The following is a 13,910-nucleotide window of genomic DNA, read 5'->3' on the forward strand; positions in this document are numbered from 1 at the left end:
AATGAATTTTTGTTTAATTTTTAAAAGTAGGCATATTGGCTAATGAGGAAAAAATCCAAACTTCCATTTATGTCCTATATTTAAGATCTTTGCCTAATATATTCAGTGCCATCAGATCTGTCAAGCCTTCCGTTATGATACCACTGCATGGAGGTTCATTTAAACAGCAGGAATAATATTCTATAATAATATTCTGTACTAATAATATTACAGAATAATATTCTGTACTTTGAAAAATGCAACCTTATAAAGATACATCATTAAAAAACAATATATGGAACATGTAATAAAACAATTTAAATATATTTTATATCATCTTTTTCAGGGAACAAATATCCCACAACAGCTTCTATCATGGAAAAAATCAGTTATTCCAAAATAAAAAAGCATTGGCATTCATAATTTCAGCATGGTTTTTGTGAAAGTTTTCGTTAAACATTTTATCAGTCTTTGTTCATTTGGCAATGGAAAGAATTTATGGCAAAAAGTTAATTTCAAATTTTTGCCTTTACATTGCAAAAACATCCCAGCCACTGTGAATCAGTTTTCCTCTGTTAAAACAAATATTCAAATTCTTTTACTGTATTGCTAATTTAATTTTTCTTTATATTGCTTTCCTTTTAATAGTTCCTGCTAAGATCCACTTACCTAAAAATCTTGAAGGTATGGGAGCTGTTCATGCACTCCGTGGTGAAGTTATTAGCATCAAGATTCCATTCAGTGGCAAGCCTGATCCAGTGATCACATGGCAGAAAGGGCAAGATCTCATTGATACTAACGGACATTACCAAGTTATTGTTACACGGTCCTTCACATCTCTTGTTTTCCCTAATGGTGTGGACAGAAAAGATGCAGGTTTCTACATTGTCTGTGCTAAGAACAGATTTGGCATTGATCAGAAAACAGTTGAATTAGATGTAGCTGATGTACCTGATGCACCAAGAGGATTGAAAGCAAGTGAGGTTTCAAGGGATTCTGTCAACTTAACATGGAATGCTCCAGCCAATGATGGTGGAAGTAAAGTCACACACTATACTGTTGAGAAACGTGCTACCACAGCTGAAAGATGGATTCGTGTTGGCCAAGCTCGTGATACACGATACACTGTGGTAAACCTATTTGGTAAGACAAGCTATGTATTCCGCGTTATAGCAGAAAATAAGTTTGGGCAGAGTGAGCCATCTGAACCAACAGAAGCTGTTATAACCAAAGAAGATAAGACAAGAGCATTTAATTATGATGAAGAAGTTGATGAGGCCAGAGAAGTCACCACAGCAAAGGCAGCTCATTCTTCTACAAAGGAACTGTATGATAGATATATGATTGCTGAAGAACTCAGCCGTGGACAGTTTGGAATTGTCCACCGGTGCATTGAGATTGCTTCCAAGAAGACTTACCTGGCTAAGTTTGTCAAAGTTAAAGGTGCCGATCAAGTGCTAGTAAAGAAAGAAATTTCTATCCTAAACATTGCTAGACACAGAAATATTTTATATCTTCATGAATCATTTGAAAGCCTAGAAGAGTTGATCATGATCTCTGAATTCGTATCTGGAGTTGATATCTTTGAAAGATTGAATACTCCTGGTTTTGAACTTAATGAAAGAGAAATTGTAAGCTATGTACGCCAAGTATGTGAAGCTTTGGAATTTCTACACAGTCACAGCATTGGAAACTTTGATATCAGTCCTGAGAACATTATTTATTTCACAAGAAGAAGTTCCATAGTTAAGCTTATTGAATTTGGCCAGGCAAGACAATTGAAACCTGGTGATAATTTCAGGCTTCAATTTACTTCTCCTGAATATTATGGCCCTGAAGTCCATCAGCATGATTTGGTTAGTACAGCCACAGATATGTGGTCTCTTGGAACTCTAGTGTATGTACTTCTGAGTGGCCTGAATCCTTTCCTTGCTGAAACAAACCAACAGATAGTTGAAAACATCATCAGCGCTGAATATAATTTTGATGATGAAGCCTTCAAAGATATAAGTATTGAGGCCTTGGACTTTATTGACCGCCTACTAGTAAAAGAAAGAAAATCTCGTATGACTGCTACAGAAGCTCTTGACCATCCATGGTTGAAGCAGAGAACAGAGAAAACCAGCACTAAAGTAATCAAAACACTAAGACACAGACGTTACTACCAAACACTGGTGAAGAAGGAATGGAGTACAGTTGTATCAGTTGCCCGTGTTTCATGGGGCGGCGCTGTCAGATCTCAAAAGGGAGTTACAGTTGCTAAAGTTAAAGTGGCATCAATTGAAATTGGACCCATTTCTGGGCAAATAATGCATGCTGTTGGGGAAGAAGGTGGTCATGTCAAATATGTCTGCAAAATTGAAAACTACGACTCATCCACACAAGTGAACTGGTATTTTGGAGTAAGACAACTGGAAAGCAATGAAAAATATGAAATCAACTATCATGAAGGTGTGGCTGCAATGTATGTCAAAGATATTGCTAAAGCAGATGATGGTACCTATAGATGCAAAGTTGTAAATGACTATGGGGAAGACAGTTCCTATGCAGAATTATTCGTTAAAGGTGTCAGAGAAGTGTCTGACTATTACAGATGCAGAACTGTCAAGAGAGTGAAGCGCCGAGTGGATACCCTGCGACTTTTGGAGAAGCCACCAGAATTTACTTTGCCTCTATATAACCGAACTGCCTATGTTGGTGAAAATGTCCGATTTGGAGTAACTATAACAGTTCACCCAGAACCTCGTGTAACCTGGTTCAAATCAGGTCAGAAAATCAAACCAGGAGATGATGATAGGAAGTATACCTTTGAAACAGATAAAGGTCTTTATCAACTTCTAATCCACAATGTTAATGAGGAGGATGATGCTGAATATACTGTGCTGGCACGTAACAAATACGGTGAGGATAGCTGCAAAGCTAAACTAACCATTGTTCAGCATGCTCCTGCAGAGGATACCACTCTGAGACCTATGTTCAAAAGGCTGTTGGCAAATGCAGAATGTCAAGAAGGCCAACGGGTCAGCTTTGAGATAAGGGTGTCTGGTATACCAAAACCAACACTGAAGTGGGAAAAAGATGGTCAGCCTCTCTCAGCTAGTCCCAATATTGAAATTGTACATGAAGGATTAGATTATTATGCCTTACATATAAGGGACACTTTGCCAGAAGACAGTGGCTATTACAGAGTTACCGCTACAAACAGTGCTGGTTCTACAAGTTGCCAGGCTTACTTGAAAGTAGAACGCCTGAAATACGTCAAGCGTGAATATAAGTCTGAAGAGGAGAAGCGAAAAGTTGTACAGAGCAGAATTGACAAGACCGTGAGAATGGCAGAAATTCTTTCTAGAACAGAATCTGTTCCTTTGACACAAGCAGCACAGGAAGCTCTGAGAGAAGCTGCCATTCTGTACAAACCCGCTGTAAGCACAAAAACTGTCAAAGGTGAATTTGAACTGAAGAAGGAAGAAATTAAAGAAGAAAAAAGACTCCGAATGCCTTATGAGATCCCAGAGCCCCGCAGGCGTGTGGCTCTTGAAGAAGATCAGAACATCAAATTATTTGTGCCTATGTCAGACATGAAATGGTACAAGAAACTGAGAGATCAGTATGAAATGCCAGGAAAACTTGACAGAATTGTTCAGAAGCGACCCAAGCGCATTCGTCTTTCCAGATGGGAACAATTCTATGTAATGCCACTGCCACGCATTTCTGATCAATATAAACCTAAGTGGCGCATACCTAAATTGTCACAAGATGATCTTGAAATAGTGAGACCAGCACGTCGCCGTACACCATCTCCTGATTATGAGTTTTATTACAGGCCAAGAAGGAGATCACTTGGTGACCTGTCTGATGAAGAACTACTTCTGCCTGTCGATGATTATTTAGCCATGAAGAGAACTGAAGAAGAAAGACTGCAACTTGAAGAAGAACTGGAGCTAGGCTTTTCTGCTTCACCTCCAAGCAGAAGCCCTCCACGCTTTGAGCTGTCCTCCCTTCATTACTCTGCAGCAGATGCACGAAGAGCTGCAGAAGTGTCTAGGGAGAGGGAGTTGAGATATGCAACCTATCATATACCAAGTAAAGAAGACACAGCTGCGACTTACGCACAGCTTCGACAACGTCATGACAGAGCAGTTTATAGGCCACCTAAACAAAGGGAGAGAATAATGGCTGAGAAAGAAGATGAAGAACTCCTACGACCAGTTACTACCAGACAGCGGCTCTCTGAATACAAGAGTGAACTGGAATATATGTCACAAGAAGAAAAGAGACGGCTGAGAAGAAGGAGAGAAAAAGAAATAACAGAGATCACATCAAAAGAGGAAGAAGAGGAAATAGAAGTGGTGAGACACATTGAAAGGGAATATTCACCTCCTTCACGGTTACTCAGAAGAAGACGCTCTCTTTCTCCAACTTATATTGAACTGATGCGGCCTGTGTCGGAATTAATTCGACCCCATTCACATCCCGTGGAAGAACCTGAGAGAAGATCACCCACGCCAGAAAGAACTCGCCCGCGTTCACCAAGTCCAGTATCCAGTGAGAGATCTCTCTCTAGATTTGAAAGGACAGCAAGATTTGATATATTTTCCAGGTATGAGTCCATGAAAGCTGCTCTGAAAACTCAAAAAACAATGGAAAGGAAATATGAAGTTCTGACTCAAGAACCTTTCACTCTAGATCATACTCCACGCATCACTCTGCGAATGCGCTCACATCGCGTACCGTGTGGCGCCAACACCAGGTTTATTCTGAATGTTCAGTCCAAGCCAACTGCTGAGGTGAAATGGTATCATAATGGTTTTGAAATCCAAGAGAGCCACAAGATACATTTAACTAACACCAGTGGTGTATTGACCTTGGAGATCCTTGATTGCCATATTGATGACAGTGGCACGTACCGTGTTGTGTGCACAAACTATAAAGGAGAATGTTCTGACTATGCAACATTAGATGTTACAGGAGGAGACTATACTACATACAGTTCCCAGCGCAGAGATGAGGAAGTTCCTAGAACTGTTATTCCTGATCTGACAAGGACCGATACATATGCAATCGCTTCATTTAAGAAAAGTTCTGCAACAGAAGCAAGCTCTTCAGTAAGAGAAGTCAAGTCAGAACTGACAGCAACAAGGGAGTCCTTGTCATCATATGAACATCATGCTTCTGCTGAAAAGAAAATCAGTGCATCAGAAGAAAAATCACTAGAAGAAAAAGCTGTGCACCGGAAGTTTAAAACCACTCTACCTGCCACAATATTAACAAAACCCCGGTCAATCACTGTTTCTGAAGGAGAGACTGCAAGATTTTCTTGTGACACTGATGGTGAGCCAACACCAACAGTGACATGGATACATGGTGGACAAGCTCTTGTTTCTTCTGGGCGTTATCAAGTGACACGCACTCAATATAAGTCTACATTTGAGATTTCATCTGTCCAGAGCTCAGATGAAGGCAGCTATACTGTTGTGGTAGAGAATTCTGAAGGAAGGCAGGAAGCACACTTCAGTTTAACTGTTCAGCGAAAACGGGTTCCAGAAAAAGCAGTTACATCACCTCCAAGGGTCAAGTCTCCTGAACCTCATGTGAAATCCCCAGACAGAGTAAGATCTCCAAAGCGAGTAAAGTCCCCTGAACCAACTCTTGCCCCTTCCAAAGCAAAATCAACTGCTGCAGAGAAGACCACACCAGCTGAGAAAGTAGACTTGCCAGTTGCTGTCCCTCCCAAGATAAAACAACAACTGAAGGCTGACGTTTCTGGTGATAAAGTAAAACTATTCTGTTCGGTTGAAAGCAGTTTGTTAAGTGTTCGAGAAGTATCCTGGTATAAAGATGGCAAGAAATTAAAAGAAGATGATCGTTTCAAATTTCATTATGCAGCTGATGGAACTTATGAACTTAACATCCATAACCTTCAGGAATCTGACCAGGGTGAATATACATGTGAGATTATTGGGGAAGGTGGCTCTTCCAAAACGAGCTTGGTGTTTACTGGACAAGCATTCAAAAATATGATTTCTCAGGTATCAAGCTTAGCCAAAACACAAAAGCTGGTTCACAAAGAAGCAGAAGTACTTGAATTATCTACCCAAAAGAAAGCTACAGTGACTTCTCAAGAAAAGGCAGTAGTCCAAGAGAAAATTGTTAAGAAGTCTCTAGTACCAGAAGATATTAAAATATCTTATCCAGAAATTAAAGCTACTACTACTGAAATGTCAGTGTCTGAAGGTCAAAGAACTATTCTCAAAGCCAATATTCCCAGTGCTTCTGATGTAAAATGGCTGCTAAATGGAGTAGAGCTAATTAACTCTGAAGATTATAGATATGGTGTATCTGGAAGTGATCATACTCTGACCATTAACAAGGCTACCCAGAAAGATGAAGGAATACTTACATGTGAAGGAAAGACAGAAGATGGTATCGTCAAATGTCACTTCGAAATGAACGTTTCCAAAGATCTTTCAAATGCCCCAGCCTTCACCACACAACCAAGGTCTCAAAATGTTAATGAAGGACAAGATGTGCTGCTTACCTGTGAAGTATCTGGAGATCCTTCTCCTGAGATCCACTGGTTTAAAGATAATCAACCAGTAAGTAACTATTTGTTAGCCATAAAAAATTTATTTGCATACTTCAGTTAAACATGACCTTAATAAAGCATCTTCTCCTGTTACCAGATTGCTCTCTCATCCAACATCCAAGTAAATCGTTCCAAGAATGTTTATTCTCTTGCAATCCAAAATGCTGCAGTGAGTGACAGTGGAAAATACACAGTCAAAGCAAAAAATTTTCACGGGCAATGCTCTGCAACAGCATCCTTGACTGTCCTTCGTAAGTTTATTTTTCTTTAAGTTTTCCCTTAATTTCACTAGGGCTTAGATGATGTAATACAAGCAGTTGATTTTATGAAGTGTTTAATAAAGTACTACTTTACATACTGAATCTAAAGTGCAATATAAATGAAGATGTTAATGTATTGAAATAGACATACAGTAAATATTTAAGAACATGTTTTATGCCAGCTCAACATCGTCATAAAGCTTTCAAGTATCCTAACATATCTTGGCTATTAACCCCTTGGTTCTGGTGATGACTGATTAAAAAAACTCTCAAGAATAATTAATTCCAAAAGGTGCACAGCCTTCTGGATTTTAAAAAGTGTTGAAAGTTGTCAGATAAAATATAAGGCTGTATATATCCCAGGAATCATTGGGTTACTTTGTGTTTGCTACCTATGTGTATACAGGCTTGTATTTTAAGGAAAGCCCTGGTGTCTTTTTAATGGTGCTTTCAATGGATACATATATAGGGAAAACAAAGCGCCGTTCTATGTTTTTTCAAATTCTTTAGTAATTGCAATTTTAATTAGTAATTTTAAGTAATTTATATTTTCCTGCTCATTATAATGATGCACTTAAGATAGAGAAAAATAGAGTATTCTTGCATTATTGTCCATTATTAGAACCTTACTTCAAAACCAGATTCGGTTTTCCTCAAACTGCAAGCCACTCCTGTTTCTCTTTTCATAAAGTCAATACATAGAACACATGTCTCCATCAGTTAATGTGGTGTCATTGGTTTTTTCCATGTATGTTTGCTATGCTCCACAGCTCTCATTGAAGAATCTCCAAAAGAGGTAGTATTGAGGACAAGTGGTGATGCAAGCATGCAGGAAAGTTTCTCTTCACAGTCATTTCAAATGTCTGCTTCTAAACAAGAAGCTTCGTTCAGCAGTAGCAGTATGACTGAAATGAAATTTGCAAGCATGTCTGCCAAAAGCATGTCTTCCATGAAAGAATCCTTTGTAGAGATGAGCTCCAGCAGTATAACGGGGAAATCTAGTCTGACCCAAATGGAGAGTTCAACTAGTAGCATGCTTAAATCTGGTATGAGAGGTGAGCAATACCATTATATGTAGAGTTAGAGAAATCCCCGCAACATCCTTTAGAGTAACGTCTGTCTTGGTCAAGTCATAGCCTCCATTGAAAACTAATTTTCAACCTTTTTCTTGTTTTGCAAAGGAACACCTCCCAAAATTGAAGCTCTTCCAAGTGATATCTCCATTGAGGAAGGGAAGGTTCTGACCATCTCCTGCGCCTTCTCTGGTGAACCTACACCTGAAATAACTTGGTCCCGCAGAGGGCAAAATATTTCTAGTCGGGGTGGCAGATTCCACATTGAAACCTGTGAAGATTTAACCACTTTTATCATCATGGATGTTCAGAAGAACGATGAGGGCCTTTATACTCTGAATTTAGAAAACGACTTTGGCATTGACTCTGCCACTGTGAACATTAACATTCGATCAATGTAGAAAGCATGATTATTTTCTTTGCACTTGACTTCTGGCAAGTGACTCCTATGGACTGAAATAACTGATTTGTAAATAGATAGTTTTTAAAATAGTATTTTTATACCTTCCTGAACGAGACAAGGTCCCAGAAATTAAGCTATGACTTATAGTCATCATTATTTCACTTTAAAACTTTTTTTTCATTTGACATGTACATACTGTATATAGCCGACAATAACGGTTATGAAGTTTTGTACCATTTATTTTATGACATTTGAAAATGTAACTTTTGGAACCGTTGGCAGGAGAAAGTTTCTGATGGAACGAATACCCTGCTCAACATTGAACTAATATTGGTGCCTCAACAAAAAGTTGATGTCTAAGATTGCCTCAACAGGTAGAGAGGCTCCCTGTTGAAGACTCCTTTCCTGACACCTAAGAGATTATGCTGTGCACGTTTCATGCGTGCATGAATTTATTTGCAATCAGAAACATAAGCCATTGGTGAGGTTTGCATTTACCCTCCTGTAAGCCCCACTGTAATAGCTTATGTTGGGTCTGATCAAAGTCAAACATTATTTTGCTCATGACTGATTTACCATAGATTGAACAAAATGTCAGCGGCCAGCATTTTGTTCATCGCCTCTTTAGGCATTGTTTCTGGCACAATGACTGCCTGAACAGCTTTACAATAAAGTAACATCACCTGGCTATCCCGTTGTTGAACAAAGCTGTTTGGGAACTCATGTGCAGAAGCTGTGCCAACTCTTGGAGGTTCCTTGGATGCAGTGATTGTGTAGTAGTGTTAGCATTGTGGTAGATAATGTCAACTCCAGGCAACTAAGTTTTGAACCACAGTTTAAGGAAAATTTAAACTGTTGCTATAACATCACATTTTGCCCTGAACGTAAATTTAGTTTTAGTTTCATAAGTAGCAAACTATTAGTGAGCTGATAGCTGTTTTATTGAACCTCCTTGAGATAGTGTTCTTCATTTTAAATAAAGCATGCCACCTGCACATTACCACCTCTGTGTCCTAGTTGTTGTTGTTGTAGTTCTTCCTCCTCCTCCTCCTCCTCCTCTTCTTTACCTGTTCACTTGCATTCCAGCTTTCAACCTCTATTCAGGGATGGATAACCCACAATCCACAAACTGTGCATGGTCCCTCAGTTCCTTGACACTGTAAAATTTGGCTGTATGATTTTGGACTGTTTTCCAGGTTTGATGGGGTTTTAAGAACGGAATGGAAATGATTTGTCAGACACACAATTTCTCCTATTTAGATCTTTAGTCTTAATACCTACACAAAAATGAACCCTTTAAGGCCTACACTCTTCATTCCTGGAACACATTTAGCATCCTTAATTTATAACAGGAAAAAAAAATAAAAAGCAGTGACATAGGAAACAAAAGTGGTCAAGTGGAAAAAGGGAATTTCCTCCATCACTCCATTATTAAGTATGTAGGAATCCTACCTTGCTTTTTTACCAGGCCATCTACAAATCATAAAAAGATAACTCATTCTGCTACAAAAGAAGGAGAAGATAATAGCAAATTTAAAGTGTAACTCTTTAAGAGAATAGCAAATTTAAAGCATAAAAGGAAAGGAAGCAGCAGGAGAGCTGGTTTTTCACAAGTACTGCTTGTTTTTGTTAAAAAATGCAAATATCGCATGTGATTTACAACAGAAATATGGAGATGCTGTTTGAAACCTGAAATTGTTTCATTCAGAACAGGATTACCAAACTCAATCTGAAAAAAATCTTTCTCTTTTTCCAATGTGAATGGCACCTCTGTAACAGAGAAGGCCTGAAAGAGTTCAATAGCGTTCATCTTCACCAAAGTTGAACTTTCTTTCTTTCTTTCTTTCTTTCATTCATTCATTCATTCATTTTCTGTCCTACCTTTATTATTTTTATAAATAACTCAAGGCGGCGAACATACCTTATACTCCTTCCTCCTCCTATTTTCCCCAGAACAACCACCCTGTGAGGTGGGTTGGGCTGAGAGAGAGGGACTGGCCCAAGGTCACCCAGCCGGCTTTCATGCCTCAGGCGGGACTGGAACTCACAGAACCAAAACAAAAACAACACAGCTGCACATATTAGAGACAAAAGTGAGCACAATACTCAGGCCTTTTGCCTCTCCATTAGTGAATGGAAGAGAGGAGGTGATGAGGATCCCCAGTCTCTAGTATAGTGCAAACAGGATCAAGTGCAGCAAGGTGTTAATGGTGAAAATAATTATAAATCTGCACATATTTGCATGTGTGTCGAGATTTGTGGTGCCAATTTGTTCAAGTATTTCAGCAATTATTATAAAATGAAGCAGAGGCTATATGAGGATATAGGGCAGAACTGATTCAGAAAGTAAGTATTTAGAAAAGCCATCAAAACTTATCTTTTGTCAGCTTTGATGCCAAAGGCTTTAGGCCTTCTTAACCATCATCCCACCATAATTATTGCCTATTTGACAATGGTGCCATCCTTTAAAGCAGAGGCAGACCATCTTTGGTTGAAGGCCTCAGCTGATTTTTGACTAGCAAGCTTAGCAGCACATTGTGGCTATAATCAGGCCAAACTGAATTTGATATTGTTTAAACTGTCCATAACAGACAGCAACACTTATCCGCCCTGAGATTATCTTGAAAAAACTATGTGGGACAGATCTGGTTAGTACATGGATGGGAGACCACCAAGAAATATGGCTGTAGACAGGATTAAAAAGTCCAGAAAGAATTAAAAAGAAAAAAGCAGCCCAGAAAAACACAACAGCAACCCATGCCCATGGGCTTCTGGTCTATCCATGGGTTCCTTAACTGGTCAGCAACAGAAGAAGAAAGATGGAGCTCTGTTCTGTATTTTTATCAAACGCTGCCCCAGTCCATATAATGCCATTTGTATCCTACAACTGTCTTAATAGACACTGCTTCCCTCTAATTTAAGTTAAATTTGATACCTTTATTTTACTACTCACCCCTTCTTGTTTCAAAATGTAGAATCGACTAACACCAGTTGAGACAGTACTCTTACCATGGCTAGTTGGATCACTGCTGCTGATTCATACCTCCTCACAAGGAAGTCATGCCAGCAAAGTCCATGGTTCAAGTTTATTTATGACCAAGGCCAAAATACTCTATAAAACATCAAACAACAATGTTGTTAGGAAAGGGTAACTGCCTTCTGTTATGGGATGGTATAATAGAGCTTAATTCCACCCAAATTATTCTTACAGTCATTGTGATTTCTTTGAGGTGTCTGAGGATGCATTGGCTAATAAAAGAAGTGTATTCTCTTCCAGAGCACCATTGGAATGATTTGCAAGGACAGGTAATATTCATTCTAAGTGCCACGTAATAGAGCAAGGGGCAACTCAGCAGAAATTGAGAGTAAGCAACATATCCTAAATCAACACTTACAGAAGGATAGGAGCAGAATTTCTTGCCATTGTGACATCGGCCTTCGGAACAGGCCTACATATCCCTAAGTGTTTATACAATGTTTGCTTTGTGCCTCCATAGTCATTCTATAGTTTGGAGAAGGAACAGCATCACTTAGTGGAGAGGAGTGCAATTGCTATAAAACCCCCAGCAAATTCTTGGCATTACTCAATTCTTGAATTGTGGCAGGACAGTAACAGTAAATCATATAAAACAAAACAAGCCTTTATCAATATTCTCAACTCATGATGACATGTGAGAAGACAATAGAGAATGGCATGCAGAGTTCTCCTGATGGGTTCATCACCAGGGTGGTAATCCACAAATCAGTGAATCTCATTACAAGGTCAGTGTAGGCTGACCATATTTCCTTGAGACAAAAACGGGACATTGGGATGGCAAAACAGGACGAGGTTAAACTTATGTAATATTCTGTATTCATGAAAAAGACAATAAAAAAAGTTATCAACAGTAAGCTGGGAAGGTGCAGGAGGGGGAGGTGCGGCAATGGTTGGGTCTGGAGAGGCTGCTGCAGGGGTGGCGTTGGGCAGAGAGGTTGCAGGAGGGCTGAGAGCTGGGACAGGAGGAGAGGAAGGAGGGCTGAGGGCGGTGGCAAGCTGGCACGAGAGGACAGGAACGGAGGAGTCTAGTGAACGGTTGTCCCTGACAACCTGTTCCTCTCTGGCGCGCCCTATTTTATTTTCTTCCCGCCGTTTTGGCCTGAGAGCCAATCAGCTTCTCTTGTGCAGGGCACGCTTTTCTGACCGCCTTCCACTGCACTGATTGGCAGCAGCGACTCTTCCTCTTGCTCACCGCCAATCAGCAGTTCCTGCGGTTCCCACTGTAGGTTTCCCACCGGATTGAGAACTACTGCCAGTGGGTAAGTCAGCCTCCTTTTCAATTTCAATTTCAATTTTCTCCCACTTTTCCCAGTAACGGCTCCAACATTTTTTAAAAAACGGGACAAAATTGACATATATGTTAAAATGACAGGATGGTTGGGAAATGTTAAAAAAACAGGACTGTCCCGTTCAAAACAGGACGTATGGTCAGCCTAGGTCGGTGAGTTATTTTTCCAATGGACAACTCATGCATGGACAAACACACAGGAGAGGGGCACAGTCCAAAGATGTGTGAGATCAGCACAGTGCACAGACAGAGGCAGAGAAGCCTTTAATAGCTCTGATTGTGCTGTTTTGCAAAAGAAGGAAGCATTGGAAGGCAGTACCAAAACACAAACAAGGATTCTAGTAGCCATCAATGAAATGTTGCCAAGGCTCTGTAATACTTAGGTGTGTTCCTGTTCATGGCACCCCTCTTGTGTTTCTGCCTCTCCGCGGCTTCTTTCAGCTAGAGTCTGCGTATTTGCATTTTGGAGAGGTTTTCTTTTGTTGTTGGGTGTGAGGGTAGTGACAGGCTTAGCTTTTTTTAAATAACAGAACAAAAGAAAGAAGTCTTTGTAATTTTCCATGCTGAATGATTCTACATTGTTGCCCTGTACACCTCCAGGACACAGCAATCATTTAGGGAGAAGGTTCTATGGTTTTCTCTGGCTCAAAAAGAAAAAAAAAAGGGGGGGGGGTCAGGGTGTTTGTGTTAGCATAAGTACACCAGGATGGAGTAAAAAAACTAACTCTCCTGAAGCTTACTGGAGACCTCATGTCCTTCAGTCTCATAGTCTAAACCTACTTCAGTGGCTTTGATTCTGGCACATCCCCATCCCCGTTGCTGATATTGTGAGGCTAGTATTGTGTGGTACGGTTGCTTAACGTCCACTTGGTCCACAATGTAACATCCACCTGTGACTTTATTGTGGATGAAAATACCCAATGGCTTGTAACAATGAGCCCCGCAGTTAGGACAATTTGGTCTCTCAAGCACGTTCATATGGTTTCTTGAGTCCGGAATCCTGATGGGCTCAATCATGGGAGCAGCTACGATCTGTAGCCCAACCCAACAATGACGAGTTCTGTTGGGGTGCTCTTGCCGTCAGCCCCCTGTTCCCGGTGCAGCCCTTGAGTGCCCTGGCTAGGGATAGGAATTGTAGTCCAATATATCTGTAAGGCATCAGGATGAGGAAAGTGGCTGAATTCAAGTTTTGTAGCTTACACCTGATGGTCTTTGTAAGTCCCACCTAAGGATTTATATTTTGGGGTGGGGGGGGGGAATTCAGGACAGATGATGGATTCTGTT

General features: G+C 40.1%; 1 protein-coding gene across 1 annotated transcript in view; it reads left to right on the forward strand.

Annotated features, from left to right (window-relative positions):
- Positions 1–9,301, forward strand: part of TTN (titin) — a 286,118-nt gene extending 276,817 nt beyond the window's left edge. Inside the window, exons 324-327 of the mRNA XM_063305418.1 lie at positions 628–6,575; positions 6,663–6,816; positions 7,596–7,880; positions 8,007–9,301. Of these exons, the coding sequence (XP_063161488.1) occupies positions 628–6,575; positions 6,663–6,816; positions 7,596–7,880; positions 8,007–8,299 (6,680 nt within the window). The 3' untranslated portion in view covers positions 8,300–9,301. The remainder of the gene's footprint in view (positions 1–627; positions 6,576–6,662; positions 6,817–7,595; positions 7,881–8,006) is intronic.
- Positions 9,302–13,910: the final 4,609 nt, after the last annotated feature.

Source organism: Candoia aspera, chromosome 1, assembly GCF_035149785.1.
Source record: "Candoia aspera isolate rCanAsp1 chromosome 1, rCanAsp1.hap2, whole genome shotgun sequence".
Taxonomy (NCBI): domain Eukaryota; kingdom Metazoa; phylum Chordata; class Lepidosauria; order Squamata; family Boidae; genus Candoia; species Candoia aspera.